Source organism: Artibeus jamaicensis, unplaced genomic scaffold, assembly GCF_021234435.1.
Source record: "Artibeus jamaicensis isolate MK-2021 breed Jamaican fruit bat unplaced genomic scaffold, CSHL_Jam_final contig_1128, whole genome shotgun sequence".
Classification (NCBI taxonomy): Eukaryota; Metazoa; Chordata; class Mammalia; order Chiroptera; family Phyllostomidae; genus Artibeus; species Artibeus jamaicensis.
The window spans coordinates 412,390-433,606 of NW_026521220.1; the positions used below are offsets into that span (position 1 = coordinate 412,390).

The 21,217-nt window shown below is 56.2% G+C and overlaps 1 protein-coding gene across 7 annotated transcripts; it reads left to right on the top strand.

Annotated features, from left to right (window-relative positions):
* The first annotated feature begins 1,855 nt into the window (after positions 1 to 1,855).
* On the top strand, positions 1,856 to 15,958 carry RAB36 (RAB36, member RAS oncogene family). Of its 7 annotated transcripts, none has more exons than XR_008391592.1 (13): positions 1,856 to 2,035; positions 2,775 to 2,857; positions 5,466 to 5,557; positions 6,327 to 6,530; positions 7,200 to 7,265; positions 7,708 to 7,809; positions 10,144 to 10,208; positions 11,098 to 11,153; positions 12,047 to 12,124; positions 12,447 to 12,537; positions 13,970 to 14,089; positions 14,519 to 14,986; positions 15,207 to 15,958. XR_008391592.1 is itself a non-coding variant. In XM_053665087.1 (12 exons), exons 2-12 carry the CDS (start codon positions 2,789 to 2,791, stop codon positions 14,581 to 14,583), a joined length of 1,008 nt encoding a protein of 335 aa, XP_053521062.1. In that variant the 5' UTR covers positions 1,856 to 2,035; positions 2,775 to 2,788; the 3' UTR covers positions 14,584 to 15,957. The 7 variants fall into 7 exon arrangements, 5 of the variants coding, with proteins under 5 accessions (XP_053521062.1, XP_053521075.1, XP_053521080.1 ...); XR_008391593.1 differs by having other exon boundaries at positions 15,459 to 15,958; XM_053665087.1 differs by having other exon boundaries at positions 14,519 to 15,957.
* The last annotated feature ends 5,259 nt before the right edge of the window (positions 15,959 to 21,217 follow it).

Sequence of the window (21,217 nt, forward strand, 5' to 3'; positions counted from 1 at the left end):
CCGTATCCCTTCCTCCCTTCCAAAGGTAACCACTGTCTCTCTCCCGTTTTTGTGATTACACGGTGTTTACCGGTGCCCCAGGAGGCCTTCTCGCTCAGGGAGAATGCCAAATGCCTCACTCTCTAAACCGAAACTAGCTCACAGGGGTGAGTGGCTTGGGCCAGCTTTTAAACAGCTGTTAATTACAGGAATTAATTTTGTTGCATGAACTCTAGAAGCCGGGCATTTGGTATTTGGGTACCATTACATTCCGAACAATGCTGATTAAGGTCCCTAAGTGGTAGGTTTGTCCATCACTTGCCGCTGCAGGGTGCTAGGCTCCAGTCAAATACCAATATCACAGCCAAAGTTTTTATGCCATGATTGCTGAAAGGCGGAGGTGTCTGCAGGAAAGAGTCCAAGGAGGGAAGCACATCAAAGTACATGAGAGCCGACCTGGAAGGGCCAGAGATGGGGGACATTATTGTATTCTGTGTTCCAAATTATTTATTTTCATTCGAGTTATTTATTCAATAGCAGTATATACACACAGAGAAAATTCTCAAAAGTGTAAAAGAAAAATGTCTCCCTCGGTCCCCAGACAACAAGCTGTCCACACCTGTGGCAGCCACTGGTATCTTTCCAGAGATAAGTTACACTTATACAAGTAAATGTGATTTATTTACTGTTTAATGTTGTGGCGGCATACTTCAAACACTGTTCTCCACCTTCTTTTTTTTTTAATTTAATATTTGTCCACTCGTGCAACACTCACTGAGTGCCTGCTCTCTGCAGGCACTTTTCAGCCCGCGAGATTCATCAGTGAACTAAACGCAACAGCCCCTGTAGTCCTGGCTCTCAGTGGAGGGAGATACACAATCAACATAAATGATAGTATGTTAGAAAACAGGAAGTGCCTGGAGAAGCAGCTGAATAGGGGTCGCGAGAAGGCTGCAATTGTAAATAGGATTCTTAGTGAACATCTCCTCTAGAGGTGACATCTGAAGTAAAAGAAGATGAGGAAAGGGAGTGATGTGAATATCTGGGGAAAGAGTATTCCAGACTCAGGGAACAGCCAGTGCAAACACCCACGTGCCTGGCCTGTTAGAGGAACAGCAGCAAGGATGCCACTGGAGCCAGTTGGGGACGGGCTGTGGGAGGGTGGTGAGCACTACATGATGATGAAGTAAAAAAGGAAACCAATCACATAGCCATTGAAGTCATTATAAGGACTTCATTAATCTGCAAGCCATAAGCAGACGTTAAAGGGTTTGAAGCCAAGATGGACATGATCTGATCCCTGTTTTAACAGGAGAGCCTGCTGAACTGAGAATAGAATAGGTGCAAGGATGGAAGCAGGAAGACAGTTAAGGCGACAGAAGATGATGGCTTGGACCAGGGTGATGCCAATAGAAGTGGGAGGAAGATAGAGAATACTGGACAAAATTTCAGGGTAGAACCTGTAGCATTTACTGATGTATGAGATATGAGATGTGAGAAAGGGGGCAAGGGATCTTAAAGATCACTCTATACCAATATATAACGAAAACTATGAAGTATTTAGATAATCAGAAAAGAATCATATTTAATAAATAAATACTTAAACACTTCATATCATAATCCCTGACAGTATGAGCCCCCAGCCCTCCCGTTACGTAGATTTGTCAAGGAGATAGGCGCCTACGGCTTTCCAACGTCAGCCACGCCCAGCCACGCCCCTGAATTCCAGGCCCCACCCCGGTGGCTTTGACCCCGCCTGTTACTCCATATCCGGTTCCGCCCCGTTACCATGGTGATAACCGGCGCTGGCACCTGAAGACTACAACCTTTCCTAGCGCCCCCAGCTCCCTCTTGGGCCAGGCTCTGGTTGCTATGGTGATGGTTCAGGCAGGCCGCCAAGGGACTGTTTCTGCCGCCAGCCCCGCCCAGACCCAGCCCCCTACTTACAGGATTCGTCAGCTGCCCTCCAGTCCCGCTTGGCCCTGGTTGCCAAGGTGATGCTGCGGCGAACCCAGACTAAGCGGCGCAGAACCCTGAGCCTCCACGGCCGCTGCGGGTGAGTCCGCCACCCTACTCCTGCCCTGGGCCCACCTCCATAATGGCGCGCCTCGGAGGTGGGGGTCGGGAAGACACCTCGCCCGCCGCCTGCCTCCCACGGTCTTAACCTGAACGTGGCCTGAGGCCCTGGGGCCTCAGCATTTCCTGAACCCACCCTGGGTCAGGCCCATACTGGTCCTGGAGGAGAGCTGGGTCAGAGCGAGGAAGACAACAGGCCTCGGTCAAGGCCACCCTAGAGGGGAAAGGGTGCAGACAAAAGAAGGAGAGGTAGGACTGTTGAATAGGCATCAGGGGCCCGGTCCTGGGTGTGCTGACAGGCCTCGGGCTGAAACTTGAGGCCCTCGGCCCACCCAGAGCCTCCATCCCTTAGAGACTAGGAGCAGGGACACCCCTGTCCCCAATCCACTACTGCACCCTGCCTGCCTGCGGTATTTGTGTCTTCGTGCGGTGCCTCCTCACTCACAGCCAGTCGTATGCTCTGAGAGGGGCGGCAGGAAGAGGGAGCTGCAGGTATTCTGGACTCCCAGGCAGGGTGGGGCAGGCCTGCCCCCTCAGGCCACCCCGCCATAAGGCCTGCAGATTGAAAGATGATGACCTCTGGCCCATACTTCTGACTTGGAGGAGAGGAGGCTTGGATCTGTTTTCAAAGCTACCGAAAAGTTAGGCATAAACTTGCATGTGAGTCCCCAGGGTTTGGCACAGCTCCCTAACTCTCTTTCCCCTGGTTGGGTCTACAGAACTCTCTGGAAGGATGAGGTCCTCCCTGCTGCCTCTGGGGCCCCCTGTGAGCCGGGACCGCATCATCGCCAGCTTCCCTAAGGTAGAAAGTCCCTAGGCCAGACTTCGTGTGTGCGCTGCTCTCTGGACACCCCATCCACACCTAGCTTTCCCCACCTGTACTCACCACCAGACACACACCAGGTGAATCAGGAGGTCATGCCCTTGCTGACAGACTCCAGGAACTTACCAGACTTCTTGAGAAGCTGGGAGACATGGGGCTGCCTTGACCAAAGTGAGGCAGCATGACAAGGGTGAGACCAGAAGACAGTGTGGCGTGGAGGTTAAGGGCATGGACTTGGCAATCCTGAGCGTCAGTTCTGAATGTGTCATTAAGCTGCGTGACTGTGGGCAAGACACTCAACCTCTCAGAGCCACTGTTCCACAGGAACAGTTCCACTGTTCCACTGTCCCCAGAGGGTGCCTGGCTCATAGTAAATAGGAGTTCCCTTGCCTGAAGAAGGTCGTTGTTCTGTTCTCTTTATGATGATGATGATGATGATTATCAAAACAGCACTCTAGTTTCCTGACACCAAATCCAGGTTCTCCCCACTAATCCTTCTGCCTTCAATTTCTACTTAAAACTGAGCTCTCTTCCATTTATATTACAACCCAGCTGTAATGTATGTAAGAATGCAAATTAGTACAACCTCTATGGGGGGGTGGGACAATATTTCCCAACATTGCAATGCCCCCACCCTCCGATCCAGCATTTCAAGCCCAAACATTGCAACAGTTTGTAAAGCTAAAGGTCAGACACAAAGTAGATGTCCTTGGAGAGAGGGCTGCTTAGGGAACAAAATACTACTTCCTGACACTGGAGGAGGAGTGAGGTACCTCTCCAGGTGCTAATGTGCTGTGAGAGCCGAAATAAACATGCAAGAGCAGTGTGTGTAGGGCTCTTGTAACAAAGAAGTTGGGAGCAGTGTATGTAGGGCTCCCACATGTAACAAAGAAGATGGGAGCACAGAAATGTATGTGTTGGTACATGCAGGAAATAGCTTTGGAATGATGCATTAGATCCAGCTCTCTGGTTGTCTGCATTTGACTTGGGAGGGGCTTGAGGGGAGAAATCTCCAGGGAGTGGCCTTCTTACCTTGTGAATTCTGTGCCCATGCTGGTAGGGAAGAAGGAGGTGGCTGCAAGTCATTCCTTCTCCCCCTTTTCTGCTTTCCCCCACAAAGAGAGCCTTAATGTCTCAGATCCACAGGCAGTTCCCCCAGGATTTTCTGTCTTATCAGAGGCTCGGGCAATTGCTTCCCTACAGAGCTTGAGAGTGGTACCCAGAGATCACGGAGACTGGCATTTAATGAGCCACAAGGAAGGGAAGTGTGATTAGCCCAAAACAGTCCAGGTCTCATGGGACAAAGGACCCAATTTACAGAGCAGGACATTACAGAGGCTCAGAGAGGTAGGGAGGGCTGCATAAAGTCACACAGTGACGCGTGGTAGAGCCAGGACTCGGCTGACACTGACCCCAGGGCTGTGACTTTCCCCTACCCTGGGAGGCATCTGACCTGTTTCCACAGAGGGTGAGGTTCTCCCCCACTGCCTGTGGCTGTCAGGGGTCATGCCCCCAGGACCACACCATTTCAGACCTGAGAAATTTGTGGTTAGGTAGAACCAGCCCTTCCCTCTGCTCTGTGTGCCTGTTTTCCTGTCTCTAAAATTGGCTCATACTTCCTGCCCATCCTTCCTTATTACGCTTCTCCAATCCATCCAAAATTAGGGGGTTCCTTTAATGACCACGGGCCACCCACCACCGTGGCACAGTGGAGCACACCAGCAGTCTCCAGTGACACTGCTCTCCACATCCTTGCCACGCTCTGTGCTTAGCCTGGGCCAACCTGAGAAACAGAACATAATGATCATCTGAAGTTCATTTTTCTCATTTTAAAACAAATGTATACTCAGCATGTGCCATGGCATCTCAGTGGCCATGAACATTTGCTGAGCACTTAGTCTGAGCCACGCTGGCTCTGTGCTTTACCAGCATCATCTCATTGTATGCCTCCGAGCCTCTGAGATGGGAAATTGCAGTTAGGAGACATTAGGCAGCTGCCTAGGGTTCACACGGCCGCTAAGGGCAGATGCAGGTCTTCTCAACCCGGAGGCTGTGCTCCTAAACCACTGCCCAGCTCTGCCTTCCAAAAACTGTGGAAGGCCTTAAGTGCCTCCCACAACACTTTCCGTGCACATATGTACATGTTTTAAAAACAAAAACAGCATAGGGATCTGTAGAAGCTATGAGAGGATCTGGGAGCTGAAAAAAGCCCTTAGAGCCCACCCCTTGTCTTATCCCATGAGGACGAGAGGGGACAGGGACCTGCCACCTCCCTACAGTAAGGGCGAGGCGCCCCAGGTGAGACCCAGCTCTCCCAGTCCCCACCTGAGCTCTTTGGTCTGGCTCTGCCCCTGTGGCTCCTCCTCAGGCCTCATAAGACCCTGGAATCTTGAGGCTGCAGACAAGACGGGATGGATGCAACTGAGGGATCGGGAAAGCTGATGAGGCTGCCCGCCGTGGGGCTTGAGGAGGAAATGCTGGGAAGGAAGTCACCACCTCACTGCCCTGCTTGGTGACAGAGCCGCGGCTTCGCAGGGTGATGTGCCTGTTTGTCTGTCTGTCTGTCTGTCTGTCTGACTCTTTCCAGTGGTACACGCCTGACGCCTGCCTGCAGCTCAAGGAGCACTTCCACGGGCAGGTCCATGCCGCCTGCCAGCAAGGGAGCACGGGGACCGTCGGGTGAGCACCACCGCCCCAGCTCACAGGGCGTGGGGTGGGGGACCAGCAGGAAGGAAGGAGTGCATGAGTGCATGTGTGAACGCACCAGGGAAACCCTTACCCAGAGCACACCTGTGCAACCCAGGCCGGGCCTGAGGATGATGGGAGTCTCGTCTGGCCTCATTGGGCACACTTCTGCCGTAGAGAACAGCTTCCCCGTTTCTCAGCCTGAGGCTTCAGTGTTTGCCTTCTTCTCTTGTCTGTAATGTTTTTCCTTCAGACCTCAGTATAGTGTCAGGTCCTCTGGGGGCCTTCTCTGAGCCCCCCACCACCCCTGTCCCCAGTGCGGGTGGGCGGGGCACCCCTCCTGTGTGCTCCTGTGCCCCACGCACTTACCTCATAGGACTGCGAGTTCGGGGGTGAGGGCTGTGTCTGTTCTTTCCTGGGCACAGCCGGCCCAAGGATCTTGCGGCTCTCACAGTCTGCTGAGGAAGTTAGATGGGCTCACAGGTGACACAGGTGTGGGTAGATGGCAGTGGGGGCCCAGCTCTGAGGTCCCAAGGTGGCTCAAAGTGAGGCCGTGCTCAGGTCAGAATGGCCAAAGCAGCTGCGGTCCTAGGGTGATGTAACAGCCGCCTGTTCGGGAGTACCGGTTCCGTACCAGGTGCTTCACGCAGATTACTCCCAACCATTCCCAAGAGCATGAGGAGGTGGGGAGACTGGGGCACAGAGGGCACCCCACCACACCTCAGCTGTACCTTTACTTCTTCACCTGGGCACGCTGTTCCAGAGCTAGCGGCCACTTGGGAACAGAGCGGACACAGCCTCTGCCCTGGCAGACATGGCGCACCAAGTCACCAGAGGTGCCCTCCTGCTGTCTGCAGGCACAGGAAGTGCCTGGTCAGATGTTACCTGTTGAGCTTTGGCATGAGCTGCAGAGTTATCACCCCCAGCCCCAGGAATGCCGCTACATGGAATGCAAGACACTCCCTGAGTGAGTGGCAGTTGCTCTTGGTGAACATGGTCCCCAGAGAGCCCAAGAACCTCAGAGCCAGTTGACCTCATGCCGCAGTCCAGATGTACAGACCTAAGTTCCATCTGTGACACGCCCCTTGGCCTGGCTGGGCCTAACAGAAACCTCCAAGGGAGTGGGCATGCCCTGCTCACCCACGGGAGTGACTGCTTGCAAGGAGCTAGAGGGAACCTATCGGACATGTAGCCCCAGGGGCAGGTAGGAGGTGCAGGGGCCCTGCCTCCAACCCGGGCTGTGTCCCCCGCACACGTGGGCCCTGTGTCTGCACCCTCAGTGTGCTCCGGGTTCCTTGCTGCACCCTTAGCTTGGACGCAGCCCCACCTAGGGCTCCTCTCTCTACTTCCTCATCTTCCGGTCCCAATTCTAATTTTCACTCAGGACTTGGACCCAGCACAGTCAGGAGTACAGCCCCAGAGACAGCACAGTCCCCAGAATGAACACAGACTCTCTTGCCCTCCTCTCCGATGTTCAGGAGTGGACACAGACTTCCCAGAGTGTCTCAGCAGGTGTCCTGTCCCCTGTCCAGGGTTGAGGGTGGCTCACAGGTGGAAGCGCAGGGGAGGAGGAGCCCGTGGTGTGAAGGTGCTCTTGTAAGCATGCTTGAGCGCAGCACAGCCGCCTTCTTCACAGGCTCAGCCTCTCCAAGGTGGTGGTAGTTGGTGACCTCTACGTGGGCAAGACCAGCCTCATCCACAGGTAAGCACGCCGGCCACACCACCCAGCACCAGGTTGTCGGGACTTTGCCTGGGAGGCCCAGATGACAATGTCAGAGTCGAGACAGACTGGTAGCTGGGAACCACACTCCATGGGAGGGTGTAGGAAGTCAGGGCGATGGTGGGGTCAGCAGAGAGTGTGGCATCCCAGGAGCCTGGCATTTGTCACACTGCCCCCCTAGGGCCATGGGCTCAAGCCTCACCAACCCCCCTGAAAAGGATGCCCGGTTTCTCTTTCTCCGTCCCTGACTTGCAGCATCTGCTGCAGCCCCTGCCCCGCACGTGTGCTGTTGGCTGTCCCTGCAGCCTGTCTCTGTGGACCTCCATCCCTGCAGCGACCTCCAGTTAGCAGGCTTCACTGCCTCCAGGTACTTGGTGTCGGGGAGTGAGCATCCTGCAGCCTCTCTGATGACTTTCTCCCACAGGTTTTGCAAAAACATTTTTGACTGCAACTACAAGGCCACCATCGGAGTGGACTTTGAAATCGAGCGCTTTGAGATTGCTGGAATCCCCTACAGCCTCCAGATGTAAGTCCCCATTGTGCTGATTCCTGCATGTCTCGTGGGGGCTTTGGGAGACCGTTGGTGAGCTCCTTCTCGACTGTCCAGTGGTGTTCAGAGAGGGCCTGTTTGAACAAGCAGGGCTCCACGTCCCGTACCACCCATGCCTGGCCATCTGCGACCCCACTCGCTGGGCCAGCAAGGTAGCCTCTGGCAAGTCATGTCAGGTCTCTGTGCCTCTGTCCCATCTGGAAAACAGGGCCAAAACTAAGTCCCCATGTGCCAGGCTGTACTGGAGGCCACGTGGTCCCATGCCTTCCTCAGTTCTGATGCACCTCCTCCTTCCCCCCATGCCCTGCTCTGCTTTCCCTCTGTCTGTGTGTCTGTCTGTCCTGCTGGACCCCATGCCTCTGCCTCTCAGTGGCCACTGGCTTCCTCCCCTCCCCTCTAGTTTCCCCCAGAACAGCTCAGAGTCTCTCCCCCAGGTGCCTACCTTCCCACCAGAGCTCTGAACTTTGTCTTTCCTCTCCTCTGGTGCATGGAGGATGCTGCAGGCCTCCCCGCACCCCTGGCCCTGCCGTCTCCTGCGTGGCCCCCACTGCGTCCCAGGCCACCCTTCATGTACCCTCCATGCTCCCCTGCTGGTGTTCACCAGGCTTCTGCCCTGGTCCCTTCTCCTTTCTCTCTCCCTGGGGTTCACACGTGCTCCTCTGCTTTCATTCCTCAAACCTCCATGCCCTGCCCAGGCTGCACTGGGATGCATGGTAATCATGGTGGAGCTTACCCTCTCGTGAACCTCAGCTCCTAACTCTGTTGAGACTGCCCCTTTCTCTGAGGACTTCTATAGCCCCAGTGCGGTCCTAGAGCCAGGTGGTACCACTGAACCTCACCCAAAGGAGAGCACAGGGTCAGACCAGAGCAGAAGAGGCTGTGGGAATGCAGGGCTGCAGGACCAAGGGGATCTGGGCGCAGGAGAGCCGAGAACAAAGAGATAATGGAAGCAACCTGGGTGGAGCCATGTAGTGAGTAGCCTGTGGCTGGGCTCACCATTTCAACCACAGGCTGTACCTAATTAGAGGGCTGAGGACAAAATAGGGACGCTGTCCTGGCTTAGCCTCTCATTGTCTTACATTAAGGCCAGCCAACCAACTGGCCTCACCTCCAGGCCACCTTTCCAGCTTCCCACCTAGAGTCATCTTCAGAAGTAAAAGAAAACACGAATGAATGAATGAAAGAATAGAACCAAAAAGTTCTGCATCGTGGTGATCATTCAAAAAAAATTTCAGACCATTGATGTCTTGTTCTGGCTTGTCTACTTGTCAGTTTACTGAGAAAAGTGGGGTTTTTTTGTTTGTTTTTTTTTGAGAGAGAGCAGAGGGAGGGAGAAAGAGAGGGAAACATTGATGTAATTTTTTTTATTGCTTTTAGAGAGTGGAAGGGGGAAGAGAGAAACATCAATCAGTTGCCTCCTATATACACCCCCACCAAGGATCAAACTCACGGCCTAGTGCCCTAACCAGTGACCAAACTGGCAGCCTTTCAGTTTACAGGACAGTGCTGCAACCAACTGAGCCACACTGGCCAGGGCAAGAGGAAAATGAAATTTCGACCTGTTGATTTTATGAAGGGATGGGTTTTCAGGCTCAGCCCTGCACATTGACTGCCCGGCCTGGTTTCAAACCAGGGCCAGTGAATCACAGCATCTGTATCCCTCTCTTCTGTAGGGTGCCCGTGCCAGACATCATTAATCAATTGTCCCATTCTTTTCCACGGAGAAGGGCTCAGTTTCTCCAGAGAGCCAGAGCTAATGGATCAGTCACCCGGGAAATATAAACCAGGTCCCTGATAGGCACCTGCACCCCGACCCAGGCACTGAGCAAGCCCTCCGCTACAGTGCAGAAGGTGGAGCCATGGCTTAGTCATACGTGAGCAAGTGGCAGAGCCGCCGCTGGCCGTCCACCCTGGGGCCCCTGTCCCATTCACAGGGCCGGCTCCTGGGAGCACTTCCACATCCTCCAAGCGAGCACATAGGGGCACATTCTCTGTTTTTACAGCACAGTCACAAGGGGCTGAGCTACAGCTCCGAGCACCTGGGCGGTGGACCTGCTGAGGCCCTGCCCTTCTGCCACGGATACAGTTCATCCAGCTGGGAAATTCCCCCATGGGGCACCCTAGAAAGAGACCCTAAGGCACCTAAGGGCTTGGGAGGTGGGCACGGCGGGCACTTCCTGAAGCCCACACAGCTGGCTTAGGCCCCCGGGGTCTGCTGCCCAGGGCCCCACCAGCCTCCTGAGCTCTGACCACTGCAGTCACTTAACCTGCCACCTCTCTGTTTCCCTTTCTCTCTCTGATACCGCACAGCTGGGACACAGCAGGGCAAGAGAAGTTCAAGTGTATCGCATCTGCCTACTACCGGGGCGCCCAGGGTGAGCAACCGTGTGTTGGCAGTGGTGGGGACCTCAGTGTCATACAGCAGAGGGCTCCCTACCAGGCTTCGCAGTGAGAAGTCTAGACCCTCTGCACCGGCACCAAATCTGTTTCCAAGAAGGACTGAGAAATGTTAAAGCCGGTCCACAGAGCCAGGACTGGCCTCAGCAGTCACAGCCTTTGGGGACCCTGTGGTGATGGGGGCTCCCTGTGTGTCTCAGCACCAGTTGCAGCTCAGAAAGACACACCGAGAGAGAAGCATGTGTCCAGAGAACCTAGAAAGGAGAGGAGGAGGTGGGGGGCGGCTCGGCCACTGATGAGAGAGCTGGGGATGGGCTGCATCTTCCCATTTCCCGCCCTCGCTGCTCCACAGAAGTTGTTTCCCCGAAGCTGGTTGTTGCTGATCAATCTCAGCATGGCTGCCATGTGTCAGAAGTCTGCCCGACACCAGGTCCTGAGCTGAGAGCTTTTAAAATAGCTGCTCTGGCTTAAACCTCACAGCAACCCTGGGAGCTAGAGCCACGGTTCTCACCCTTTCACAGGTGGGAAGACAGGCTCTCAGCAGCTAAGGCCCTCGCCTGAGCTCCCTTTGCTGTGTGACAGAGGGGAGATCTGCACTCAGCAGCCTCAAGCTCATCTTGCCTCTTTGTCCCCCACTGTGGCTGCACCGCTGGGTGTGGGTCTGAGAGAGTATGGGAGGGAGGGTCACAAGGGACAGCCATGGGCTATCTCCTTCCCAGCCTCCATTGTGAGGGCCAGAGCTAAGTGCCTGGGGTCCCTCCCCAGCAGTTCCTGGGCAGCAGGGAGCCACCTGAAGAGAGCACCCCTTGTCACACCTTTTCCCTTACCTGTCACTGAGCAGCTCTTGGCTTTTCCCTGCATGTGCAGTGATCATCACGGCCTTTGACCTCACTGACGTGCAGACTCTGGACCATACCAGGCAAGTCTGGGAATCTGTAGCCCCTGGGGTCCCCTTGGGCTCAGAGAACCACCTGAAAGGGCTCCCCAAATCTGGGCCCATGAGCTGGGGCCCCATTGGCAGATATGAGTGACCAGCTCACTTGTTAGGAATGCCCACAGGCCACTTATTTAAGTCACCTTATGATCCCTCGAGATCTGCACTGTACGCTAAAGTGAGGGCCGCTCGGTGCACAGCCAGCACAGTGGCCCGGGGACCTGCGCCCAGCAGAGCCTGCGCTTGCTCTAATGCTCAGCTGTTGCCGTCTCAAAAGGCCTATTGTCAGATGAAGGGCCTCGTATTTCCATTGTCCCCTGGGCCCTGCAAATCATATAGCAGTCCTGTCTAAAGGAACGTGATTGGCATTTGTTGTCCTGGGCAGAGATCTGGTCAAAAGAGCCGGCCGGCAACATGAGCAGTTCCGGGAGGCCCTCCTGCTGCTGCCAGAAGTCATCGGCTAATGGACCAAAGTCCCCTTCACCTCACTTCTGTTTGGGCATTCACCTCTAGCATCTGTCAAGCCCTGTGAGGGAGGCCAGAGTGATTGTACCGGTTGATGACAGTGCAGGACTCACCCAAGTTGACACAGGACAAGGGCAGAGCCACGGCCAAGACTGGGTCTTCACCTCCTCTGGCCAGTGCACTTGCAATGTCACTTCCCTGTAGTCCAGCCAAGGCCCATATGACCTCAGGACCAGCACCCTCTCAACCAGTGTGGGTCAAGGTCCCCTCCTGGCACCTCCCAAGTCAGTGCTCCCAGCCCTGGGGAGGAACCCGGGTCTGCACCCATTCCTTGGTCATTCTCAGGCCTCTCTGGGTGGGTAGGGCTATCTCTCAGCCGGTCTCCCCCGGCCCCAACCCCCCGTGCATTCCAGGCAGTGGCTGGAGGATGCACTGAGAGAGAACGAGCCAGGTTCCTGCTTTGTATTCCTTGTGGGAACCAAGAAGGACCTTCTGGTGAGCAGGGGAGGCCCCCAAGAAAATGCAGGTGCTTTCAGCCCAAGCTTGGGCGAGGGAAGGTAGCACTGACGTGGCTAGATGAGAGTTTGAGGACTGCAGGCCTGGGGGCTGAAAGTCAGGGGTGTTCTTCTCAGGGAGGCACAGCTGGCACTGAGACTTGCCTGGGACCGCTGGGGTCTCGCCCCCGGGAAGGCATCTGCTACCTGCCCCCCGAACTGGGGCCTGCACAGTCCAGGGTGAATGGGGAGGAAGGAGGCACCCTGGGAGGCTAGCAGCCCCCTCCTCAGGTACCTCCTTGAAGAGGGGCCAATTCTCCCAGTCAAGGGCGGCGTGTGAGCAGGCAGAAGTGGAGGCTGTGCACCTGGCCAAGGAGATGCAGGCTGAGTACTGGTCGGTGTCGGCTAAGACAGGTGAGTGGGTACGGGCCTTTCACTGTGGTGGGCTCGGGGCCAGCTGTGGGAGACCCACGCATTTCCTTCCTCAGGCCCGTCAAGTGCCTGCATCACAGCCAGCTGTGCTAATGACGGTGAGGTGACATCCGACCCTCTGGGCAGGTCATTTTGTCCCTGTTAAGTCAATTGTAGGGTCCCAGGGTGGCAGTGCCAGGTCCAGGGTTGGAATTCAGCCCTCACCTGTGACCCCTGCGGCTTCTTGCCCACAACCTGTGGATATTGGGTGGGAGACACAGCCTGGCACGTAGAAGGTCCCAGCAACAGGGGGCTCCCATCTTTTCCCTGGGTGTCATCGTGGAAGACACTGAAATATTACAGTCTCCAATCCTCATTCAGCTCCCCCCTGATCTGTCCCCTGGTCCCTGAGCCACCTTCTCCCATGGGCCCCTGCTCACCATGGCCCCTGGAAGATGCCCAGCGTCTCTGGGACGAGGGCCTCAGTACCGTTGTCTGGGAAGCAGGTGATGCTGTTCATCTCATTTTATTTTTAATTGAAAACACGTTTGAGATTACAAGAGCCATGTGTAAAATAGATTACACTGAAAATAGACAATGCAGAGCAGCAGAGAACAGACTTTGAAAATACAGGTTGTTGGGGACATGAAATGAGGTGACGTGCCGGTGTGTAGAGGCTCTGGGGATGGGGGGGGTGGGGAGGATCCCCCACCACACGGCGTCTCAGTCCTGGTGAGAGGCCAGAGCAGACACAGCCCAGGGGCTGGCTGAGGGACCGCCGAGGGTAGGCGCCACCAGGAGAAGACCACCCCCAGCTCAACACAAGCGAAAAGGGGCAGCACCCAGGCCTGGTAACCCCTGATGGCCTCCTCATGCCCTCTTGAGAGTTCTCGCTGCCATCGGAGTGACGGCAGGTGCTCTGCGCTCCCTGCAGGCGAAGCAGAACACCCTGTGTGTGTGCATGTGGGCCACTGGACCCCGGCCCGGCCTGGATAGGCAGCTGCCTCCACCCGGAGGAGGATCCACGAAGGCGCCACATGGGGGCTGGCAGCACGTGCTCACCCGCACAGCCGCCCACTGCACACACAGGCGCTCGCTCACAAGTTAGAGCAGGCACCTTTCTGCTCACATGTATCCCCACGCCTGGCCCCCTGGCCCACGGGAGGTGCTCAGTGCCGACTGATGGGAAGAATAGATGTGGTGACGCCGAGGTGCAGAGATCTGAGGAAGCTGCTTGGGCAGGTGGCCAGAGTGGGGAGAGGGCTTGAGCCAGGTGGGGAGCTGGGCCGGCTGGCCAGCCCCCTGCACTGCACTGTCCCGTGGAGCACAGAGGTGGACTGCCCTGACCCTCATGCCCACCGGCCCCCGCCCAGATGCTCTGCAGCTGAGGGCAGAGGTGGACAGATGGGGTCACAGCTGTTTCATGGGCTCACAGGGGAGAACGTGAAGGCCTTCTTCAGCCGAGTGGCTGCCCTGGCATTCGAGCAGTCGGTGCTGCAACACCTGGAGAGGAGGAGCAGCTCCCGGCTCCGGGTCGGCGATGGAGAGCTCATCCGTGCGTACAGGCGGTTGGGTCGGGGCAGGAAGCAGGCCTGTGGCCTAAAATCCATGTCCACCACCCTCCCATCCCCCTTTCTGGGCTGTCTTTCCCCCCATTGCTCTGACCTCAGGCCTGCAGCCTCCCTGACCCCTCCTGCCAGTTCAGACTCCTCCCTGGCTTCCCTCGTCTGCCTGGCAGCCTCCTCATGGGCCGTGCTGAGCATCCCAGGCTCCATGAGCATGTCCTGGCTCTCCCAGTACCTGCCTTTGCCCACTCTGCTCCACCACCTGGAATGTGTCCCTGGGCCAGGCCTTGAATAAGGGGCCTTGAAGTTCGAGGTCACAGCTCTGGTCAGCAGTCACCAGAGGGTATCAGTAGGGGGTCCCTGTCCAGTGTCCCTGGAGGTGCCTGTTTGATGCCAAGTGACCTCTCCCTTCCTTACAGATATGGAGGGAAGTCCGTCCAAGACCCCAGAGAGCAAGAGGCCCTCTGGCCTGGGTTGCTGTTAGCTGGGGACTGTGGCAGAGGCCTCCACCCCCACACATGCACGGGCAGTGCCTTCTGCACTGTGGAGGAGGGACATGGAGCCTGAGCTCTGCAACACGCCTGTCGGCCCACCGCTGCAGCGTTCAGCCGCTTCTCTGGAGCAGGTCGGGAGCCAGGGAAGGCCCTCACCGCCCGCCCAGGGCCCCCACACTGCCCAGCATGTGGGGACCCAGTGGTGACATCTGGAAAGCCAGTCTCATCTCTAGTCACCAGTCCACCTGGCCTTGAGAGGCCTCGGACTTCGGACAGAGGACACTTGTGTCCTGTGGCCCACATCCTTTGCCCGCAGCGCGTCAGCACTCCGCCCAGCTGCTCTTCCTCAGCTTTCCTGTGTTGACCTCCAAACCCCTCTGATCTCAGGTCCAGGTATGCGGGACTCTTCAGAGTTGGCACTCACCTGCCCTCCCTGCCTGGGACTTGGATGTTTGCAACAGGACCCGCAGTTCTGGTCGCCCTGTCTGCTGGCCCTCTGCCACAGTCTTGCAGGGTCCCCGGGTAGCCTTGCCTCTCTGGAGGAGGGCAGATGAGAAGGCCTCTGTGGCCCCTTCTGGTCAAGGGTCCATCTCTGCTCCTCCTCGATCCTCAGGGTACTGCCCTCTGGTCAGTGGGCAAGGACCAGCAGAACAGGCGACTCATATTCCTCTGGCCCATCTGGACTGAATTTCTCCAGCCAAGCCGCAGGAAAACAACTGCCTGGCTGCCCCTGGGGTAACTCACTGTGACACCCCCTGAGCATGGCACTGCCCTGATCTGCCTCTGGCAGCAGCCCCCCAAACTCTGCTGGGCTAGTGCCCACTGTTGCCCTCACCACCCCTCTCTCCCACTGGCCTGGAACAAGGAAGTGCTGGGCTTGCCCCTCGGGACCTTTGTGATGGCGTCCCCGTGCCCTTGGAGGACACCAGAGGCCCTGCCGAGTCCAGCGCGCTCCTGTCTCCACCAGCCTCCCGCACGCCCAGACCGGCTGCAGCAGCAGGGGCCCCGTCCAGCTCCTGCCATGGCACCCCATCCTCTGCATGCCCTCCCGTTGCCCCTCCATGGGGGCTGATAACTGCCCCTCACCCCCCTCATACTCCCACAGCCCTAGGTGTGTGCCCACTCATCCCTGCCCACCTTGTGCGTGGGCAGGCTGGCACATCCAGACGCACCCCACCTGCTTCTCATAGATGGCCGGCGTTCTGCGGGCAGCCATTCCGGTGGGTAAAAGCACCCGGGACAGCACCCAGCACACCACAGGCGCTCGCCGCCACTGCCAGACATCAGGGGGAGGACACTGGCATTTTTTCCTGTTTATTCCCCCTTCACCACGTGCTTAGCACTCATTTTTATAGATATAAAATACTTCTTTGTATAAATCACTCTTAAAGGAATTGTGTGCTAATGGTAAAACAAGAGTACAGAGCTTTGTATGCAAAGCGAGGGTCCCCCTCGGGTTGTTGGTAGTGCTTCCGGGAAGCGAGCACTGTTCCCAGCCAGCAACATCCCTTCCAGACTGTTCTGTGTGAGCACAGCCGCGACTTGTGGGCCCGTTTGTCCCTCAGTCAGTACAACCCCTGTCCACACGCCCTGCCAGGGAACTTGCATCCTTGATGACCCGCAGGATCGCCCCAGCACACACCAAGCCTGCTTGGCCCCTCAGCAGCCGCCAGTTTTCCTTCATGTGGAGGAACTGGAGTCCATTCACCCCGCCCTGTACCTGGGACGTTTGGTTTGAGTCAGCTTGTAGCTTTTACAGGAGAGCTGCAGTGGTCACCCTCGTAGTTACAGCTTTGCACACTCAGAATTCCCCAAAGAGGCCTTGCTGGCCTCCTGTGGACTCTCACCCCAGTTCGGTCCACTGGATACAATCTAGGGGGGCAGGCCGCACTGGGGTATATTAGGGGTGGGTTTGCAGCACACAACAAAGTGTCACGGCGTGGGAAAGCCTGGGCCTGGTGGGCTGGCATTCTCCACGGTCCCCTCTCTGCCTCTTCAGGCCCCAGAGTTGGCAGTAGTGGCATCTGGCTGTTACCAGCTCCTGAGCTGGGCCCCCACTGTCCCTCAGTGGCCCTTTGTCACACCGGCCCCACGTTGCCCACTCTGTGTGGTCGGTTTCCGCCGTCAGTACGGTGACTCCATCAAAGTCGCCGCAGTGTTTCCCCCAATAGGATGAGTCCACAGAAACCTCTTTGAGCACTTCCACGTTTGGCTATGATGTCTTGTCCTTCTGCCTCATTTCCCCAGACTCCTTCCCTGCTCTCTGAGCGCGCGCTCTCGCCCTGGTGTTTGAGGCCCCTCACTGGCCACCCAGCCCACCCCTTCAGGCCCCTTTGCTCCAGCCTCCATGCCGGGGGCTTTGGCCCCCTTCTCTGCCAACAGCTCCGTGCCCCTACTCCAGGAGGACTTTGTGGGACCCCACGATTCATAGAGCACCTGTTACTTCTGGGTGCAGTACCTCTGTGTCTGGGCTCCCTCTCCCACCCTCTCCTGGGTTATTTGCATGGCCATGGCCCCACCCGTGCCCAGCCCTCCTCAGAGTCCTGGCAGAGCCCGGAAACTCAGTCCCTTCCCTCATTACACCCAGCTCCCTGCCCCGACGCTGTAGTGCTGCCCAGCCCCACAGCCACATGACAGAGACGCTTAGCAGGGTACTGGCTCTCAGCCGCCTTAATCACATGTCCTGGCTGCCCAGGTGCTGCCCTAGCCCTCCTCCCAGCTCAGCTTCAGGCCTCTGGAAGGGAGGGGAGGCCAAGGAGCTATTCAACTCTCATTTCAGTCCGGAGGAGGGGGTGGGAGCCACTCCAGACAAGCCTCACTCTCCAGAGGGACCTAGGACGTCTTCAGCAGGGAGACCTAAGGTCACCTAAGAGCTAGGGAATGAACTTAGTGAAGGACAGCAGATCAGTTACAATCACATGTTCACAGTCACATGTTCACTAATTCACACGAGTAAGAATTAGTGAACCCAGCCCTGGGCTGTGAACTGAAAGGTTGCTGGTTGACCCCCAGTCAGGGCACATTGCCTGGGTTGTGGGCCAGGAACCCAGTTGGGGGCATGCAAGAGGCAACCAGTCTGTTTCTCTCCCTCTCTTTCTCCCTGCCTTCCCCGCTCTCCAAAAAATAAATAAATAAAATCTTTAAAAAACAAAGAATTAGCGCACCAAGGAGAGGCCCAGGGAGAGGAACAAGTTCCAGGCCATACCTGCAGAGGGGACCCGGCAGAGCTGGGGGGGGGGGGCCTCCTCTGCTGAGGAAGGAGGGCTCCTGGGGGTGAGGTGGGGACGAGCTGGGCACGCTGCCACCCAGGAAGCCTGAGGCTTTGGCCACTGCCTTGTCTGAGACAAGACACCCTCCCAGCAGCTCCAGAACCACTCTGCCATCTGCCGCGGCCTCCCAATGTCACTTTCCATATGTCGGGCCTTCCCCGAGGGAAGTTGATAGGCAGACAGGAGCCGTGGCTGTCACACTGCCTCCCTCCAGGCAGAGCGGATCCTTCCCAGACTCCACCCCCCTCCAGATGCCTCCCCAGCATTCGGGGCCACCAGCCACCTGTCTGAGCCTGCGCCCCAGGCAACTGTGGGAGCTGTGGGCCTGGTGTGCCGGCCCTTCAAACAGCTTGCTTCCCTCTCAGTCCTCAGGGGAAGCAAGATAACCCCAGGGCCCCCTGCTACCCCTCAGCGGAGTGGTACCCCCTGGCCTGAGGATGCTCTGGACCTCTGACCATGGGAAGCCACAGCCTGGAGCATCTCACCGACCATGACTTCAGGAACCAGCTCATTTGTCCCCGCCCCTCTGCTCTCATGGAGGCTGGAAGGCGGCCAGAATACTCCCCTGGGTCTCCCCAACTGTAAGGGCCTCATCAATAATTGATTCTGCAGAAGGTAGGCAAAGTTACAGCTGAGGGGGTCTGGCAAGAAAGGCCCACGGCCTTACTCATTTGGAGCCCTTGGCTAAGGGAGCCCCGAGGAGACCTCTGCTCCTCACTGTGGGCTGGGGCTGGGAGCCCAGAGGAGGTGCCTGGCCAGGCACTGTCCAGCACAGTGCAAGCAAGCAAGCAAGACTACAGCACAGCTATATTAACTGCCCCAGTTTTCAGATCTTGCCCACAGATCCCTGGGGCTGACAGATGATGGATGGTGGATGACAGATGACAGATGGGGGTCATGTGGCCACCTCCCCCTTGAAGAGAGCCCTCCTTCAGCCTCTGACCTACAAAGCGGGTGGGGATGAGGATACAGACAGGGCAGAGGAGGAACAAGAAAAAGACTCAGCTTTTCAATGGGCCTCAATTATGACGCCATATCTGACCATGCTGCCCAGTGACTCAGTGTCAGAAACAGCACTTTGGGAATCAGGCCGCTGGGCTCGAGTCAGAGCTCCTTCCCCTGCCTCTTGCCCAAATGATGGTCGTGAGGGTAGAAGGAAGTCATATCTATGGAGCCTCTAGCCCCAGGCTGGGCAGCTGGTGAGAACAGGGTGGATGTGAGCCCTGAAGACTGTGTGACTCTCAAGTGCCACTGTGCCCACCAATTGGTGTCATAGCACCTTCGTGTGCGAATTGGAAAAGGGCATCCTTGCAGTCCCCGAAAGGTCAAACGCAGAATTGCTGCATGACCCAGAAATGCCATTCCCAGGTATATTTCCGCAAGTATTAAAAACACGGCCTCAAACACGTACGTGCACTGATCATGGGTTCAGAGCAGCTATGCACACCAGCCAAGCATCCGCCAGGATGGATGGATAAGCAGCATGTGGTACATCCACACAACAGAATCATCTTCAGCCTTAAAAGGAAATGAAGTGCCAATAGACGCTTCATACAACATGATGAACCTAGAAAACAGCGCACTAAGTGAAAGAAGACAGTCACAAAAAGCCACATTCTGTAAGAGTCCACGACACATCCAGCTGCAGCTGCTGGCCAGGGAAGGGGTGGGGGGGAGGGGGCAGGGGTGTGGTATGTGTGTGTGTATTCTAAATATAGACCCATGTGACCACATCCCAGAAAATGAAGGGGAGACATCACCAATAATCCCACTTCCCTGTCCCATATCAGTTTTTAGGTGAAAAAAATCTATTGGGAGTGATGAAAATATTTATCTGTTATGATGGTTTCACGGGTAGGCACAGATGTCAAAATTCATCAAATCGCACACTTCAGATTACACAATTTATTGCACGTCAATTATACCCAAATAGAGCTGTAAAAAAAACAAAGAGTAACATCCATTTTTTAATTATAAAAGATAGACATTTTCATTATGAAGAATTCAGAAAAACATAATGATGATGAAAATGTCACTCACTGCTCAGAGACAGCTGTGGAGTCCTTTGCGATGTCCCCTCCACCTGTCAAACCCTTTGGGAGGCTTCCCCGGGGCCAGGACTCATGACCTCACCTCCAGCTTGCCTGGCCGGGCTCCAGGCCCCACCTGGGCTGGTTCTGACTTCATGGGGCCAGACCCAGAGCCCTTCCACCAGAGGGCCTAGCGGTCTAGCACTGGGACCCTGTCCTCATCCCCGGGTCTGCACCTCTCTGTCACTTCCTTGGGTTCCTGTCACTTCCCTGGCCTTCTCAGTCTCTCCCCCTCTACTTCCCTCCTAGTGCAGCCTCTGCCCTTCCACAAACACTAGCTGTTCACTGACAACACTCCCATTTCTGTCTCGGTGTTAGCCATTCCTCAGTGCCCTAAACCCCACCCTCTCTGTGCCTGACTTCGAGCTATGGGTGGGCTATGGGCCTCTGGAGCCCCCCATGGCCATCCTGCTTCCCCGAAGCCCTTCTTCTCCCCACAACCAATCCACCTACAAGTCCGGAGCAGACCTGGATGGAGTCTGACCCCTTCTCTCCATCGCCTTGCTTCTGCCCCAGTCTGGGTCACCGACGCCGCCCCACCTCCTGGACCAGCGCCGTGCTTGCCCTGCTCCCTCCCCCTGCCGCCCACTAGCAAGTCTGAGCAAGTCACTCCACTGCTAACGGCAGCTGCTGCGGCTATTTGAACTTAAACTCATTAAAGTTAAATCAAATTAAAAATTCCGTTCAGTTGCAGCAGCCACATTTTCGTTGCTCAGGAGTCACATGGTGAAGCTAATGGCTGCCGTATTGTTCAGCACAGAGTACAGAGCATGTCCATCATGCTGGAAATTTCTATCAGATGGTGCAGACTTAGAACCTTCCAGGGGCTCTTCCTTGCACTTAGCATAAAACTCAAACTTCTTACAAGCCTGGAAGGCCCTGCCTCGCCTCTAATGAAACCTCCTCCCCTGCCACCCACACCCACCTTGTCTCCTAACCTAGATGTTCTTTAAACACACCTAGAACTTGGAACTCTTCCTGTCTTTGCCTTTCTGTTCCTCATCCCTAGGACCAGCTCAGATGTCACCTCTTCCAGCAAGCCTTCCCCCGACCTCTGCCTCCCCCTGCTCCCCAACATGGGACACATAACTCTGTTATGGCCTGGCTCCTCCGGCCTTACCCATCCCCACCCCGACACATGCACCTCTCCCCCTAGGCTGTGTGCTCCTCTGGGCCACACACGACAGATTCCTCATTCACCAGCACTTGCTAAGGACCTACTATATGCTGAGCACTGGGGGGTCTCGGGTAACAAGACAGATTGA